Source organism: Humulus lupulus, chromosome 3 (assembly GCF_963169125.1).
Source record: "Humulus lupulus chromosome 3, drHumLupu1.1, whole genome shotgun sequence".
Taxonomy (NCBI): Eukaryota; Viridiplantae; Streptophyta; class Magnoliopsida; order Rosales; family Cannabaceae; genus Humulus; species Humulus lupulus.
The window spans coordinates 278031357-278050229 of record NC_084795.1 but is presented as its reverse complement, the minus strand read 5'-3'; the positions used below and the strand labels follow the sequence as shown (position 1 = coordinate 278050229).

At 34.2% G+C, this 18873-nt stretch overlaps 3 protein-coding genes across 3 annotated transcripts; 2 read left to right on the top strand and 1 right to left on the bottom strand.

Moving 5' to 3' along the window:
- The first annotated feature begins 28 nt into the window (after positions 1-28).
- LOC133824473 (probable RNA-dependent RNA polymerase 1) lies at positions 29-5058 on the top strand. The gene is made up of 5 exons (XM_062257358.1): positions 29-161; positions 525-1044; positions 1715-3573; positions 3655-3805; positions 3994-5058. Exons 2-5 carry the CDS (start codon positions 526-528, stop codon positions 4828-4830), a joined length of 3366 nt encoding a protein of 1121 aa, XP_062113342.1. The 5' UTR covers positions 29-161; position 525; the 3' UTR covers positions 4831-5058.
- A 2790-nt stretch (positions 5059-7848) lies between these two features.
- LOC133824472 (RNA-dependent RNA polymerase 1-like) lies at positions 7849-14622 on the top strand. The gene is made up of 5 exons (XM_062257357.1): positions 7849-8004; positions 9373-9915; positions 10899-12796; positions 13013-13163; positions 13551-14622. The coding sequence occupies exons 2-5, from the start codon at positions 9394-9396 to the stop codon at positions 14385-14387; spliced, it is 3408 nt and encodes a 1135-aa protein (XP_062113341.1). The 5' UTR covers positions 7849-8004; positions 9373-9393; the 3' UTR covers positions 14388-14622.
- Positions 14623-16649: 2027 nt separating this feature from the next.
- LOC133821683 (loganic acid O-methyltransferase-like) lies at positions 16650-18565 on the bottom strand. Its single transcript, XM_062253844.1, has 3 exons — positions 18395-18565; positions 17236-17925; positions 16650-17156 (listed from the first exon to the last, which is right to left on the bottom strand). The coding sequence occupies exons 1-3, from the start codon at positions 18470-18472 to the stop codon at positions 16803-16805; spliced, it is 1122 nt and encodes a 373-aa protein (XP_062109828.1). The 5' UTR covers positions 18473-18565; the 3' UTR covers positions 16650-16802.
- Positions 18566-18873: the final 308 nt, after the last annotated feature.

Below are 18873 nucleotides of genomic sequence, written 5' to 3'. Positions count from 1 at the left end.
GGAGGAAGTGTCTGTTTTACTCTCTGTTTTCACTCACTTGGCCACTATAAATACCAGACATATATGTATGTTCTTCGATCACGGCGCCATAACACCATAAGATAAGAACATATATATTAAACACGAAATCCTACTACTACTAATTAATCGCTTTACTTCAGGTCAGATTCTTCTTCTTTCGAATAATTAATTACATTTCATGTTGTTCTATAATGTTTATTGTATATCTTACTCTAATTTCTCATTGATTTTTCATATTTTTTGAACAATTACTTGTTCTATTTATCATGTTTTGATTTGAATGGGCTTCTTTTTCTAGAGTTCTGTTTTGGTTATAGAGAATTCAATGTTATTACTCTTTCTCTTTTTTCCATTTTATTAATCAAATGGACCAATTTACTTCTGATCAATATGCATATATACTATAAGGTTCTACTAATGTTTATATATGCGTGTGGTAGAACAGAGTTGTTATTTCTTGATTCACAAGAAATCATTGTAATTTAACTGGGTTTTTTTTGCAGGATGGGAAAGTCAATTCAGTTGTATGGATTTCCTTCAGTTGAAAATGGGAAACAAGTGAAGAGTTTTCTGGAGAAATACACAGGAGAAGGAACTGTATATGCTGTTGAGATTGGACAGTACAGCATCAAGTCAAGGGAACATGCTAAGGTTCAATTCACGGACACTGAGAGTGCTGAAACCATACTGTCCATGGCTGAGGATCAAGAGCTTTGGTACAAAGATTCGTATCTAAAAGCCCGGGAGCTGAACACTGATATCATTGCAAGGCCAAAAGAATTCCCACACGGCATCATCAGTGACATAACACTGCACTTGGGATGTCAGGTTGCAGAGGATCAGTTTTCTTCTCTTTGGAAAAGGAAGAATGTTTGTGTGAAATTCGGAATCGGTCTCCGAAAGCTCTACTTCTTTTTCACTTACTGTTGTGTTGATTACAAACTGGAGCTTTCCTTTGAGAATATTTGGCAGATGGAGCTGCATCTTCCATTGGGGAAAACTACCAAGTTTCTTGTCCTCCAGGTTTGATTTTCCTACTCTCATTTTTTTGAACTGTATGTCCAATCTCATTTATGTAGCTTTAGACTGAATCATGAATATGGACACATACATGAAATGGGAAATTTGTAAAAATAACAACATTTAAAAAATAATATACAAATTTTGCATATTCATGTGTCTGAAAACCAAGTCTCTTCATTCAATCATATGTTGAAATCTCAAGCTGTGAAGCATAACTAGTAGTGTTTTCTTTTAATTAATTGCTGAAGATGTTTCTTTAAAGCTCTTTTAGACTATCTAAAACTTAGAATATGGACTTGTTTTGATACACCAAGAACCTCAGGGATTTTCTGTTTTTTTTTCCCTTGAAACTTGTTTGCTCATTCTTATCATATATTCATTATTGCCTTCTTGAAGTTAATAAACATTTTCATCTTTTTAAACTAATTTGAGGAACCCCACAAGTATATATATGCATATACTTTCTGTACTCTATTAACTATCAGCTACATTTTTTCATAGCAAAATCATAACAATGATTTAAACTAGGTAACTCATGATTGCATAACAAAACCTTATAATCTCCTACTTTTTTTTTTCTTTCTTTTCAAATGACAGCACCTTGTGTGTCTCGTTTTTTTGCAGGAAATGGCTAACACTTTCTCTTTTTGTTTTATGTTGTTATTATTAGTTGGTTGGCGCCCCAAAGATTTTTATTAAAGATGCTTCTGTTGTGAACTACTACAAGGATGTTCCTGATAGCTGTTGGATCAGGCATATTGATTTCACCCCATCAGGCTGCATCGGCCAGTCATCTGCTTTATGCTTGGAGATTCCAAGCAAGCATCGCCTTCCGAATTTTCGTGACGGCTTTGTTTACTACAAAGAAGTTGAGGGCCAATTCTCCACGGTGAAAGGTTCACCTTTCTCTTCTAGTTCAGACCTTGTTCCCATTGTGGTTCCACCTATCGACTTGCCATACAAGATTTTGTTTAAGATAAACTCCTTGGTTCAGCATGGATGTCTTCCTGGGGAGGCACTTGATGACAAGTTTTATCGGTTAGTGGATCCCACTAGAATAAAGATTGAATACATAGAGTCTGCACTTGACAAACTTTATCAGTTGAAAGACTGCTGCTACAATCCACTGAGATGGCTCAAGAGCCAATACATGAGCTACAGGACTGGGGTGCAAGTTCCTAAAATGCCTACTATTGCTGTAGATGGTGGACTTGTGTATGTACACAGAGTTCAAGTAACACCTTCAAAAGTCTACTTCTGTGGTCCTGAACTGAATCTCTCGAATCGTGTGTTGCGCAATTATGCAAAGGATATTGACAACTTTCTTCGTGTCTCTTTCGTTGACGAGGACTTCAGTAGAATGAGCTCAACAGATTTGTGTACACGCCAAAAGTCTAGAAAAGAAGGAACACGAACAAGAGTTTATGATAGGATACTTTCTGTTTTGAATGATGGTATAGTTATTGGTGAAAAGAGGTTTGAGTTTCTTGGCTTCTCAGCAAGTCAGTTGCGAGATAACTCAGTTTGGATGTTTGCTTCAAGAGAAGGCCTTACGGCTGAAAATATTAGGAGATGGATGGGTGACTTTTCTGGCATTCGAAATGTGGCAAAATATGCTGCTAGGCTGGGCCAATCTTTTGGCTCTTCAAGGGAAACATTGAGTGTTGGTTGGCATGAAATTGAGTTGATTCCTGATATTGAAGTGGAAACAGGTGGACATAGATACTGTTTCTCTGATGGGATTGGGAAAATATCTGAAGAATTTGCTGATCAAGTGGCGAAAAAATGTGGTCTTAACAGGTTCACTCCATCAGCCTTTCAAATTCGTATAGGTGGGAATAAGGGTGTTGTAGCTGTTGATCCTGAGTCTCATATGAAATTGTCACTAAGAGCCAGCATGTGCAAGTACAAGTCAGAGAACAAGAAACTAGATGTCTTGGCATGGAGCAAGTACCAGCCATGTTTCCTGAATCGCCAGTTGATTTCCCTTCTGTCAACTCTTGGAGTAAAGGATCATGTTTTTGACCAGAAGCAAACGGAGGCAGTGAGACGGCTTGATTCTATTTTGACCGATCCTATAAGAGCTCAGGATGAGTTGGAGCTGATTTCACCTGGAGAAATCACAAACATTCTAAAGGAAATGCTCATGTGCGGTTATAAGCCAGATGAAGAGCCTTTTCTCTCAATGATGCTGCACACTTTTCGCGCTTCTAAGTTGCTCGAAATCCGAACCAAAACAAGGATACATATCCCAAATGGAAGAGCTTTGATGGGATGTTTGGATGAAACTGGGACACTAGAATATGGTCAGGTGTTTGTGCAGTGTTCTACAAGGCAACTCTTTGACAATTCCTCCCTTGTCTATTTCAACTGCCATTCAGGCCAATCGACCTTTATTGTTGACAAAAAGGTTGTTGTTGCCAAGAATCCTTGCCTACATCCAGGTGATATTCGAGTCCTTCAAGCGGTGGATGTGCCAGCATTGCATCACATGGTGGATTGTGTTGTTTTCCCTCAGAAAGGAGAGAGGTAAATCTGCTGTTCTTTTACATGTTTCTGTTTGGTTTATATTTATCTACTTTGACTAATTATGGATTTTAAACTACTTAGACCTCACACTGATGAATGCTCTGGGAGTGATTTGGATGGAGACATATACTTTGTTTGTTGGGACCATGAGCTTATTCCTCCTCAGCAGTTCCAAGCCATGGATTATACTTCAGCACAACCTATACATTTGGATCATGATGTTACAATGAAGGTATCACTATAATGCTTATAATTAACATATTCATATTAAGAGAACATAATAGTTACTTTCTATTCAATTCAGTAAATTCATTAAGACTACAATTAGTGCACTAAGTTCAGATGTTCTATTTTGCCAATAAAAACCTCTGTTAATGTCTCTAACTTAATCAATACCACGTGATTGTAATTGTGTTACAGGAAGTTCGGGAGTATTTCACAGACTACATTGTCAATGACAGCTTAGGAATCATTGCAAATGCACATACAGTTTTTGCTGATAAAGAGCCAAAGAAAGCTAAAAGCAACCAATGCATTGAGCTAGCAAAGCTATTCTCAATTGCTGTGGACTTCCCTAAAACCGGTGTGCCTGCGAAAATTCCAAGCCGTCTGCGTGCCAAAGAATATCCAGACTTCATGGAAAAGCCAGACAAGTCATCTTATGAATCAAAACATGTCATTGGGAAGCTCTTTCGACAGGTGAAGGATGTAGAAAATCACTCAAGCTCCATAAAATCCTTCACTAAGGAAGTAGCCATGAGGTGTTATGACTCTGATATGGAGGTAGATGGTTTTGAGGATTACGTATCAGATGCACTGACTCACAAGATTCAGTATGACTACAAGTTGGGAAGCTTGATGGATTACTACGACATCGAAACTGAAGCTGAAATACTCAGTGGCAATGTTCTTACAAAGTCAAGGCACTTTAACAAGAAAAGGGACTTGGAATCAGCTAACTATGCTGTGAGAGCTCTTATAAAAGAAGCTAGAGCCTGGTTCTACAACCCTGAAAGTGATGATGACTTGTATGCCAAGAAAGCTTCGGCTTGGTACTTTGTCACTTATCACGATGCCTTTTGGGGCGCCAGCAACGAGGAAGATATGACTAGAGACCATTTCCTGAGCTTTGCCTGGTGTGTTTTTGACAAACTAGTGCTGATTAAAAGGGATAAAGCGAGCATTAGGAGGTCTTTGGATCTGTCATCACTGGAGAGAAAATTCAGTAGTGCAATAGATATAACTTATGAAGATTGACATCTCCAGTCTTTTGGATACTTTCCCAGTGAGCTGAGCTCCTCTATCTTTAGCTATGTATTTTTCTTATCAGTATTGGGTTGTGATTGTGATTTAAAATAAGTGTCGTCGACTATGATGACCAGAATGTCTATTCGTTTGCTGTATTGTATAATTATGAAGAATATGAGTGCTTTGTGAAATATGTTTCTTTTCTAATAAAACTCCAGTCTGTTACTTTTATTTTAATACATTGTACATACATCACATATATATATATATATATATACATATTCATTTTTTTAGGAAAGGTCCCTTAGTGACCACTAATTTATACAAAGTAAAGAAAAGCATGAATTACATTCAACTTTACTATAAATTAAAATTCTCCAATATGGAAGACATGTGCTGTCAATCAGAGGGTAAAAAATAAATAGAGTAATAGTCAATTAGAATCCCATCAAAAGATGAAAAAAAATCAAAATTTAAGTCTTGATCTTATCATCTTGTTCCACATGGTAACTTTTTCTATTAATTGGGTCCATTTCTTCAACAAACCAACAATGGATAGTGACTTGTGGTTTTCTTGGCATATTTGTGTCTCATTCAAGGGTGCACATGGGATGGATCACATTGAATCGCTCCATCCAACCCCTTCTCAAGCAAGTTTCATTTTTTTAAATACAAACAAACAACACTTTATGTGGGTCCCACACTCCTTCTACAACAAGGAGAAGAGATTCTCTCCTCATTTCATTGAACCTTCTGCGCAAGCATGGGAAAAAGCCTATTATTGGGCCACATTGACACTCTTCTGATAAATCAAAATTGAATTACTTAAAGTGAAAATTACAGTTTTTTAATAAAGTTTTAAAAAATATGGTTACCAGTATTATTTTATTTGGGATTTTTTTTTCATATTTTTGTAAAAAAATCATTATTATGCTATATTTTTTTTCTTCCATCTGATTTTTTTTTAATTAAATTTGTCCATACAAACTAAGAAAAGTTTAATTACCATATTTTTGCATATTAAGGGCTAAAAAGTCATATTTTTGCAAAATAAAATATGTGGGTCCATCGTAATTTTTGATTGGTTCACTGTCTTTTAAAATAAAATTCAAAATTGTATCCTAATTTTATGAAGGAAAACTGAAAATAATAAAATCATGTTTTCTCACTTTCTAAATTTCTTTTCTAAAAACCCTATAACCAAATTCTAATGACAATGCAATATTATTATGAATTTAATCAATGCATTATTATTCAAATTTAATTTATCAATATTATTAAATTTTACTTAATTAAATTTATTGATAAATCAAAATTTAATATCATACAACCTATGTATATAAAATTAAAATAATATTTAGATTCAACTGAACCAATCACATATTCAGTTTCTTTTATATTTTCAAATTTAATACCAATCATAGATTCAGCTTTTTAAAACTAAAAAATAATTTACAAATATTGAACCAATCACATTTTCAAAAATATGTTTTTAGTCACTAAATTCATATTTTCATTTCAGAATCTCACTATTCAAAATTACAATTTTCTAATCGCGAACCAATTAGACTCGTATATCTTCAACCATTAATCTTGATAATTACAATTTAGAATTTTAGATCTACAAAAGAAAAAGAACAAAAATTAGAACTAGTATACGAATTTTCAAACTCTCACTAACACTTTTAGATAGAATTATTTGAAAATAAAAAAATCAACGTTGAACTTTGAGATATTTTTTTGTATGGTTAAGATATTATCTTAATTAAGTTGGCATATTTTAAATTAGTTAACAAATAATGGTGTGTTTGATAACACTTAAAAAATAGTTTTTTATTTAATTAATTAAAAATTTGGCAATTAAACATAAAATGTGTTTAGTAATTCTATTTTTATTTATTATTTTTTTAAATTTTAATTAGAATTTATTAAATTTTGAAAATAGAATTTTTTCACTTTCAAATTTTTTTTAAACAGTTTTCAAATTTTTTTTTTCTTCTCTTCTTCAAATCAACACCTCATATTGTTAAACAAAAAATAAAAATAAAAATTATCAAACGCGTTTATTATTTTTTGTTTTGAAAAACAAAAATAGTTACCAAACATATTTTTATTTTTTAAAAATAAAGAAACAAAAATAAAATAATATTTCTATTTTTGTGTTTAAAAAATTCAAAAACAAAAATTTTACCAAACGGGCTGAATGTTAACGATCAATTAAAATATTTCACGATAAATAAAATATTAACTTTGATACATTAAATAAATTTAAATTAATTAATTTTAACAAATTGATTTTAATATATATATATAGGAAATTTCTTTGGTAGGGCCTTCAAAAAGAGCCCTACCGTAGGGCTTTTTTTGTATTCTCAACCTTCAAACAGTTTTTTGCGCGATTTTTTTTATGACCATGTATATTGTAGTTATTTAGAGCATCCTGTAAATTTTCAGAAAATTCTGAATAATTTACAGTGCCGAAAACTAAGTTCAAACATGTTATTTTCCACGCGCATAAAAAAATTAGTTACGCGTGCAATAATCTGTTTTCGGCACTGTAAATTATTCAAAATTTTTTGACAATTTATAAGATGCTCTAAATAACTACAATATACATGATCATAAAAAAAATCTCACCGAAAGCTATTCACAAGTTGATAACACAAAAGAACCATACAATAGGGCTCTTTTTGAACCCCTATCATAAAATTATCCCATATATATATATAAATATTCAAACATTTCAATCACAATGATTCCTTCTTTATGTGGTGGTATTGGTATTCATATATTTTTATTTGAAATTTATTATGATATGAATATTTTTAATATTTGTGAATGAATAGAGAAGAAAATAAGAGAAGGGAAACAAATAAATATATGTGATGACCAATAGTAAATCGAAACGTGTCCGAGGACTGAATTATTTTGTTTGGAAAACAATGATCATCATGACCATGTCACTATCCTGTGTCAGCACAAATATTTTTAAGGTTTAAATAGCACACTTTCGTTTCGTCTTCCCTTAAGAAATGCTAGAGTCAGTCAGTCCAGAGAAAAAGTGAGAGAGTGAGTAGGTAATTGACTTGGGATTGACTCCAAATAGGATAATAGTGATTCTTTGCATTTTGGGCATCTGGCGTTCTTAGTCGCTACTGGGTTTCGCTTCTCTTTCAGCCTAAGGTACGGTGCTTCGAACTAGTTCTTCTTCAAACTTTTTTTCTTTTTACCATTTTATTTGGAAGTTTTTCTCTGATCACTCTTCTTTCTTTCTTGTATGCGCTAATGGACTATTGGGTGCTTACTTAAGTTTTGGTTGTTCGGGTACTTACATTCTTTGCCGTTTTTTTTTTTTTTTTTTTAATTGCCTTGTTTCTGGATATGTTTTTTGAGTTTGATAATTGCTAAAATGGTGTGTTGCCTGAAAGTTGGTTTTCGCAAGTGGGTTTCTCATTAGTTGGTGTTAACTTTCTGGGAATGAAGTTTTCATGTCTTTGCATCTCCAATTTTTTCATTTCTGGATTTATGGAGTTTGACTGTTATCTAGCTTTATTAACAGTTGAGGAACTGTCTTTCTTTCACACAGAGCTCAAATCAACTTGATATTTAACTGCCAAATTTCTCTGCTTTTGCCTCTTTTATGAAATACTTAATTGAAATTATGGAAGAGAAGTGATCTGAACAGAGAATTCACACACATGGTTACACATCACTTGTAGTTATTGTATTTGTAGTTATCTAACGCCTTGTTTTGACCTTGGATGGAAAAAAAAATGATCCAACGGGATTCCATTTTCTCATGTTTGGGTTAAATTAAGAATTCTTTTTTTTAGAAAAAATAAAACTTAAATGTAGTATAATTTTTTAAAATTTATGGTAAATATCTACAAAAAAAAAAAAAGAAAATATAAAAAAAGTCTCTTATCAACTTCGCTGGAAATATTTTACTCCATTCTTTCCCTTCTATTTTTCATTATGAATTTTTTTATAATGAAAATCCAATGTCCAAACAAGCCTAAGTGTTTCAGGTTCTTCTTTTCACCTGGCTTTTAAATGAGTTTATGTACATTTTAAACTTTTTTTCTTCCCAAAGGTATCTTATTATTTTCATAAGCTCTACAATTGAAGGCACCCAAATATATTTTTTTGAAAATTTAATATAACTGTTTGGTCTTTTTCTCTGTAAGCATTTGACGACTCTATATATCTGTAATAGGAGTGAAAGATGACAGTATAGGGTTGTAAGAAAAATGTAGTAATTGTTGACAGTAAGATTGGTTTCAAGTCATTGTTACAAGAATATTACTATATAAATTACTCCACTTGTATGTTGAAACTCAGTGAACAATCCTAGAGTAGACATTTCAGCATAATTGGTAATAATATGAGTCACATACTTCTCAGCTTTTCCCACATGTTTTGTTCTATTGAGACAATTGTGTTTGTCTTTGAAATTATGAATCAATTTTTACTAGGTGACATGTTTATATCACTAATACAATATGTAAACTTTGAAACTTTGATATGCTAATCACTATCTGATGACAATAGGAGATTATCCAATTGATTTACATGGGTAAGAGTAAGACAATACACTTGTCTGGATTCCCTTCATATGTTTCTGCTGGGAGTGTTAAGGAATTTCTGGAAGGACACACAGGAGAAGGAACTGTGTATGCTATTAAGCTTCGGCCGCCTAAGAATGGGGGTTCAAGATCCTATGCAGTTGTGCAGTTTACCTCCATGAGACATGCTGAGCTCATTGTCGCTAAGGCTAGTCAGCGACTATGGTATGGAAGTTCCTATCTCAAGGCATCGGAAATGGACCGTGACACTGTACCGAAGCCAAGAACATTCCTCCACAGCTTGAAAAATATAAAACTATATTTTGGCTGTCCATTGTCAAAGGAAAAATTTTCTTTTCTATGGAATGTGGCAAATGTGTCTGTGGATTTTGGGACTGGCCTCCGAAAATTACATTTTTATTTAAGAAATGGTCTAGTGGAATATAGGCTTCAGCTATCCTATGAGAACCTTTGGCAAATTGAGCTGCATCGTCCACGTGGTCAAACAGCCAAATTCCTTTTAATTCAGGTTTATTGCTTTACTTTTACTCTGTTTCTTTTACTGTTGGGAGTTCAACAATATCTTCCATTAATACTTTTAGTACTCAGCTAAGAACTATTTGTGTTTAATGCAGGTGTTAAATAATTTTGAATTCTTCTGCATTGAATTTTTGTCAGTCTTGTGAAACTTCTTGTTTTGAATGAACATTTGAACAAGATTAGTCGCGATTTAACATCAGTATTTCTGAGTTATATTTATTTATTGTCTGTTCCTGTTTTTTTTTTTAATGGCGAGCTGTTCTTTTGTTTTAATTGTACTTAATATGCACGATGTCTGTTCTTTTTATTTATTTTGGAAATGCTTTGATGGGTTATAAGTTACATTAATGGGGTTTGGGAGATCCTGTTTTTTGTTACTCTTTAACGATTAGGAATCTGTACAGATTTACAAAAATATCAAAGTCTAGTATAATGTTTCCAGAGAATGATAATGCATTTTTAGTGTGAGATAGACAATCACTGAATCAGAATAGATCTTTAGAATTGATAACTGAGAAGGAGATTTACATTTATGTTACTACTGCAAATCTTGGTTGTAATTAGAAGTATTCCTATTGTCGTTGTGGGGAAAATTTAACTTGTTTAAGTCATACTGGTTTATTTTTGATGTATTAGTGCTTTTAAATCACCATTTACATTAAATCTCCATTTACACCAACCTTCTATTCATCATCTACACTTTTTTCTTTTGTCATCTTTTTTCTGTGTCCATGTTTTTCTGTGTCCATGTTTAACTGTTTTAGTTTGGGAAGAAGTTGCAAGTGAAAGAATTGCACTACATTCACTATTAAATTGACTTATTATGCTGAATGACATTTAGTCCCTTATCTCATGCATGGTTTGTTCAATATATACTTTCAGTTGTAATCATTTTCTTAACTCGTACATATCATTCACTTAATATTTCTTATTGGTTAGATTGATCGTTAATGTAATATTATGCATTGTTAGTTGCTTGGCGGCCTTCGGGTTTATAAGAAAGACGTGCGCTCTTCAGGAAATATATTTGAAGACCCTCTCTTTAACTATTTCATGGACACCCCTGATGACCAATGGGTTCGGGCTACTGATTTTACTCAATCATTTTCTATTGGCCAATCTTCTGCACTGTGTTTGGAGCTGCCTAACGGGCTTGATCTGCCAAATTTTCGAGAAAACTTTGCGTACTATAAAGAAAGTGAAGAGCAATTTATCTTGGAGCGTGGTTGCGCTTTTTCTTGCAACTTGGATCTAGTCCCTATTGTTGGTCCTCCTTCAGATGTTCATTTACCATTTGAGATTATATTCAAAGTAAATCTACTGCTTCAGAATGGATGTCTTTCAGGACCTACACTCGATGCTAGTTTTTATCGGTTGGTTGATCCAAGAAGAGTCGATGCTGAGTGTATAGATTATGCCCTTGAAAAACTATATGCTTTAAGAGAATGCACCTTTCAACCTTCATTGTGGCTTTCTGAGCAGTACAGGAAGTACCGTGCGTCAAGGAGGCATCCTAAACCATCAACAATAGCCTTAGATGCTGGGTTGGTGTATGTAAGGAGGGTCCAAGTTACACCGACTAAAGTATTTTTTTGTGGTCCAGAAGTTAATGTCTCTAACCGCGTGTTACGCCATTATAGAGATTATATTGACAATTTTCTTCGTGTTTCATTTGTCGATGAGGAGTTGGATAAATTGTTTTCAACAGATTTATCTCCACGCACATCCACTGGAAGTGAGGACAGAAAAACTGAAATCTATGACAGGATTCTCTCTGTTCTTAAAAATGGAATTAAGATTGGTGATAAGAAGTTTGAATTCCTGGCTTTCTCTTCGAGTCAATTACGTGAAAATTCTCTGTGGATGTTTGCTGCAGAAGATAATCTAGATGCTGGTCAAATAAGAGAGTGGATGGGAGAGTTTTGCAGCATAAGAAATGTGGCAAAGTATGCTGCCAGACTAGGTCAATCTTTTGGATCTTCTACGGAAACTCTTAATGTTTATGATTATGAGGTTGAAAATATTCCTGATGTAGAAAAGATTGCACTGGATGGAGTCAAGTATGTTTTCTCTGATGGTATTGGAAAAATATCTTCAGAATTTGCTAAGAAAGTAGCCTTAAAATGTGGCTTCAAAGACTTCACTCCATCAGCTTTTCAGATTCGATATGGTGGATATAAAGGCGTTGTGGCTGTTGATCCAAGGTCACAACTTAAATTATCATTGAGGAAAAGCATGTGCAAGTTTGATTGTGAGCATACAAAGCTAGATGTTTTAGCCTACAGCAAATTTCAACCTTGTTTTCTGAACCGTCAGCTGATATCTCTATTGTCTACCCTTGGTGTTGAGGATCAGGCTTTTCTGAAAAAACAAAGGGAAGCTGTAGAACAGCTTGATGCTATGTTGACTAATCCATTGAAAGCACAAGAGGCTCTGGAGTTGATGTCTTCAGGTGAGACTATTAACATCCTGAAGGAGTTGCTCCTGTGCAATTATAAGCCTGATGCCGAGCCATTCCTTTCAATGATGCTGCAAACATTCCGATCATCGAAGTTGCTGGAATTGCGGACTAAATCAAGGATCTTTATTCCAAATGGAAGAGCAATGATGGGATGTCTTGATGAAACTGCAACCTTGAATTATGGGCAGGTGTTTGTGCAATTTTCTGGAACCAGGCATAGGCGATATTTTGAAGATAGATTTATGTTTGATGGTGTTGATTCAAACCAGAATTTTATTGTCAAGGGAGTGGTGGTTGTTGCCAAAAACCCTTGCTTGCACCCTGGCGACATTCGTGTTTTAAGAGCTGTCGATGTGCCAGCCTTGCACCATATGGTGGATTGTGTTGTTTTTCCACAAAAAGGACCAAGGTATGATTCATTTTACACCCTTAGTTCTGCAGTAAATAACATGTTGTGGATTTAAATTTTGTAGGTTTAGTAATGTCTGCATTCTCTACAGTTTCTTTGGTTGTTGTTTATTTTTTTTTGTTTGTTTGAATTTGTGTTTTCGATTTTGTGTGTGAATATTTTCTTTTTTCTTTTTGGATACTGATTTACTAATGTTCAACTGAAATGTAACACTAGACCTCACCCAAATGAATGTTCGGGAAGTGATCTTGATGGAGATATCTATTATGTTTGCTGGGATCCTGATTTAGTTCCTAAGAAGCAAATTGAACCTATGGATTATACACCAGCGCCAAGCAAGCTCTTAGATCATGATGTCACTGTTGAGGTAACACATTTTTTTGCCCAATTATGCAAGGACCATGTGTTTGTTTGTTTTTCTCTCTGCCCAATTTATCATTATATTTACTTGAAGATGCACCCTATTGCTTCCCAATTCTGTTGAGATATTCAAAATCCAATATTCTTGAATTCTAACTCTCCCACCCTATTACCCATATAATTGTACATTGTTTTTCTAATTAACAGAAAAAACAACAAAAGTTGTGGCTTTAAAATGGGGTCTTCGAATTTAATGTTACTGTTGTTTAATTTCCTGTTTCATATATAGTTCATTTGAAGATCTTTCTCACATGATGTTCTTTGGTTCTTCACTTCCAGGATGTCCACACATATGATGTGCTTATGAGAATATTACCTTGTTTCTTTAATGCAGGAAATCATAGAATATTTCACAAACTATATAGTCAATGACAGCCTGGGAATAATTGCCAATGCTCACACTGCGTTTGCAGATAGGGAGCCTGGCAAAGCAATGAGCCCGTCATGCATAGAGCTTGCAAAGCTATTTTCAATTGCTGTTGACTTTCCGAAAACTGGAGTACCAGCTGTAATCCCAAGTCACTTGCATGTCAAAGAATATCCAGATTTCATGGAGAAGCCTGACAAACCTACATATGAATCTCAAAATGTGATTGGAAAGCTTTTCCGAATGGTGAGGGACATTGCGCCGCATGATAGCTCTATGAAGTTCTTCACCAAAGAAGTCGCTAGGAGGTCTTATGATCCAGACCTGGAGTATGATGGATTTGAGGAATACATTGATGATGCTTTCTTTTACAAAAGCAATTATGATTACAAATTGGGAAATCTGCTGGACTATTATGGGATCAGAACTGAGGCCGAAATACTAAGTGGGAGCATACTGAAAATGTCCAAGTCTTTCACAAAGAGACGCGATGCAGAATCCATTAATATGGCTGTAAGGTCTTTGAGAAAGGAAGCTAGGACCTGGTTCAATGAAACTGGAAGTAGTCTAGATTCTGAAGCTGATGAGGTATATGCAAAAGCTTCAGCTTGGTACCATGTCACATATCATCCTGATTATTTTGGTTGTTATAATGAGGGTATGAATCGAGACCATTATCTTAGCTTCGCATGGTGTGTTTATGACAAGCTTGTGCAAATCAAGAGGAATAATGCTAGCATGAGAAAGTCTCTACAACTCTCTTCTCTGGAAAGGGAATTCGGTCTTCGATTGCAACTGGGATGAGAAATTTGGTCTTGTGTTAATTCCTCTGAAGTGTGTAAATATCAGGGTAAACTTAAGTAAAACCTTTTAATCAATAAGTGGGTGTTTCTTCTATCATTTTATGTATACATATATGGTACCGATGAGTGATAATTAGATCATCAAGTCAAGTGTGTGTTGATTGTCCAATGTTGGCAAGTATGTATATATCAGAATGCTACAATTGCTTTCTTTAAATGATTTGTGTTTTTTGTCAGTTTTCTTTCTTTAAATGATTTTCTTTCTTACCATATTCAAATGTTCTTACTTCTCATGTGCCATTGATATGATTATGTAGAATTTGACTCATCTTCTTACTATGTATATTCATTATTCAATCAAAGTGTTGAACATACATCTTTTCTTCTCTGTCCCGTTCGTAGTAAAGTGCACCAATCAACCACTGCTTGCTACCCAATGAACTGCTTAAGCAACTGTTATCATCATTGTACAATATGATTATTTTCCTTATTCGAAATTGCATTAATTTTCAAAGCATTATCCTTGGTATCTCTGGGAAACTCTCTTATTAATGGCAGGGTTAATTTAGATTCCACTATTTGCGTTTTAGCACAACGATGAGTTGAAATCTTCCCTCCTTTTTGATTGGTTGAAGTTGATCCAAAATAATTTCAGTTTTTTATTTTATAAATCTATCAAAGAGTACATCAATAACGTCAGTTCCAAATTTTTTGCTGATTACGACATCTGTTGATTCTCGTGCCTATCCAATGGACTTGAGTTAGATGACCATTGTCATTACTTTACATTAACTCCATCCTCTCTTAAATCAGAGAAAATACGTTTTTTTTATTTAGGGAATAATTCTTAAATAATTAGATTATTAAGAAAAAAAAAATAGATACATTTGTCAAACATTAATCAGGTGAGTTTGCCAAGTGAGTTTGCCCACATTAATCAGGGCAACTGTATATGGTGCCTCACTTTCCATTAGTGTCAAACACCACAAGAAGATGATATATCATTATTAATGCAATCTAATATCAGTATTACAGAGTAAAGCTAATCAACCATAAAGTGTCAATTCATGTGGTGTTGGATACCTTAAAATGTTAAATAACAACAGTCAATTATTATTATTATTATGTTCAAAGGGGACATTCTCTCACAATACATGCATTATGTATTAAAATGAATTATAAATATGTATCACGACTTCTAGGCTAATAGTTAATTAATTTATATATTACATTATTCGAATTATCTTCCTTTCTCAAGTGCCATTCATTTGATTTGATTATGTAGAATTTGGCTAATCTTCTTTAATTAAAGTGCTAATATATATCTTTTCTTCTCTATCCTATTCATAGTATAAATGTATCTCTTCATTACCACTCAATGAACTGCTTGAGCAACTGTCATCGTCTTTGTTAAGTAAATCTCCTTATGAGCTCAGTTCATATTACAACAGAAATTACAAGTTTGCCCTTAGGCCAAATATCAGTACAGACTCATCAAGAAAGACTCGAACATCAAACAGCTTTCAGTTACAAAAATAAACAGAATCAAGAAAGCCTAACCAATTACAACTCAGCAACTTAAACTAACTCTTCAGTATATACATCTATATATATTTTGGAAGATCGGGTTAGAGAGGGACTACCAGATACGAAGCTTCATTCTTCCATTCCTGTGCTGAGCTAGTGAGAGAGTCTAGAGAGAGAAGCTCCAAGGAGCTCAGTTGTTTTGTACATGCAAAAGAAAGAACAGAAACAGAGTTAGAAAGAGTGAGAAAAAGAAAGAAAAGTCAGAGAGATACAAAGATCAGATTATCAATCAAATATTATGATTCGAAATCTGAAGCAAATACTGTGTAATACCTGTTGTGATTAGTGAATACTCAAGCACTCTGAGGTAGCTTGACGGAGACGTAGCCCATCGTTCTGGGGTGAACTCCGAGATCAATTTTCTGGTGTTTCGGCTCACACTCTCTGTTTGTTTTCTCTTAAACTCTAGCCCTAATTTCTTTGCTATTCGTGTATGTGTGCCCGTGTTCTTGTGATAAAGGGTTTTATTGATTTATGAAAGTCTGAGTTGATAACTCAGTGTATGTTCAGCTTGTGAAATCGTTATTGGGCTGGACTGGGCCTTAAATTTTTCTGTTTTTTCAATTTTGCCATTTTTCATGGACGCATGAATTAATTGCAAAAATACCATAAACATTATTTGTGTATTAATTTGTTTCTTGGAGTTGGAGGCTGCAGATTCCCAACAGTCTTTTTTCTCATTTGAAATTGTTATAGCTTTTAAAGCATCCTTTATAAGGCTAAGCATTATTACATGATCTTTGGATAAAGATTCCACATTACATAAAAAAAAACACACACACATTGCTGAGAAACTCTCTTATTAATGCCAAGGTTGATTCAGATTCCTCTATTTGCGTTTTAGCACAAGAGTGAGTTGAGATCCCCCCTCGATGATTAATGGTTGAATTTGATCTGAAAGTTCTTCAATTTTCTTATATACTCTATCAAAGAGTTCATCAATAATCGCAGTTCCAAAATGTTTGGCGACAAGGATCTCCATTCCTGCTCTTAGGTGCATACTAAGTGCCTGTCCAGTGACTTGAAACCCTTGACCATAGTCATTACTAGACTTGGGCTTCGTTAACTCCATTCTCTCAATGCTAAAACACTCATTTCCTTCTATCAATTCTGTCATCTCATTTGGAGAGACAGCGTATACAGGTATGTTGAATGAGTCCACTTGATCTTCACTGATAAGACCCTACAGTATAAGCAAAATAAGTGAATTTTAAGTAATGAGATTGATTTTTAAGTGCTTCTTATATTTGTAGGTGACTTACTTCTTTTGCCAAATCCATGAGAGAAGAGCCAAGAAGATGAAACAATACATACATAACCGATCGAGAACAAGGGACACCATCTTGGACAGAAGGCACGGTTAACACCATTAAACCTCCAACCACAAGCTCCTTCGCTCTGGCATCCAAAAACTTAGCCATGTCCTTAGCAAACTGAGCTTTATAAGCATTGCAAACCTCATCTGAGGCATTTAAGTAGTGAATTCTCCCGCGGTTAAATGCTGCAGAGTTCTCATCAAGTAACTCCTCCGGAAGTTTGGAGAGCCATTGGAGTGCATATGAAGAATGGACAAGGTGGAGAGACGAGTTGGGGAACAGCCGGCCATGGAAGGACCCCGGGACACCAGCTGCAAAGTAGGGCCTTTCGGCGGGTAGAGAGGTGAAAAGGGTGTTGAAATCATTGGTGACTTGATCGTTAAAGAATACTTGAAATTCAAGCGTTTTAGAAGAAGAGAAATGGAGGTCTTGCTGAGATTGTTGGTACTTGTGTTGAACAACTTCTAGTATGCCTTCCGTAGTGGAGATGGTGTTCGGTCCAACTGAACATCCCAAATCAGCTATGCGAAATATGGTACTGTTGTTTGTTGATGCAGAAAAGAACAATTCTTTTATGTCAAGCTTATCTACAATTGCATCATGGATAGTAGTTTTTGCAGCATTTACACCTGCTTTCTATTAAAAGAAAAAAAAAACAAGAAGAAGAATCTATCAACAAAATTCTATATGTTTCATACAAACAAGACAGCATATGCATATTAATTATGATCTCATTTTTCATTAAGAAGTAATAGCATCTGATTTTGTCCATTTAGAGGATGTATTTTCAGCTCAATAGTTAGATTTGACAGGAGATATATTAATCATTGGAAACTTAAGTATATCAAACCAAATTTAGATTACATTAAATCTTAATCCAAGGAGATAAAACAATACGGAAAGAATTCCCCTGTCAACACAGTAAAACGGTAAACTTGTGGGAAAATTTGCAAAGAAAATAAATAATTAAGCATATTTGAAAACAATTAATTAGTGATGAAATAGTTTCAGGCGTTCCACTCTGCTTTAAGGATGAAATTATATATGATACAAATACAAAATGTATTTTTTTTTTTTAAAAAAAGAAAGAAAGAAAGAAAGAAACCTGTAAGTAGGAGTTTTTGGTGTAGCTGTAAGTTCCATCTCCACCGTTCATTGGGTATGATTCTGTGTTGTTGCTCATCTTCAACTCTTCTCTTCTCTTCTCTTCTCTCAATCACTTATTACCTTTTTCTTACTTCTCAACAATATGATATGAAATATAGTCATATCTGGCTGTTTTATAAACATTTTTTTAAAGCACCTTACGTATATACGACAGTACTCATCATCACCTTTCTTCCTAAGTTATAACAACTCATTATAATAAATATTTAAAATGTCTTCCCTCAATAATACATAATTCCTCATTATAATAATATAAAAATATAATGTGGCATTTAGTGATAAGGATCATTTTCTTCTCTCTCCTTTATTTGAAAGTTGTAAGATATGAGAAGAGTCTACGGTAAAGGTTTTGAAAAAATCTCTACCGTCATTTATTACAGGGATTATACTCATTTATTACCTTATACTTTTGCAAAG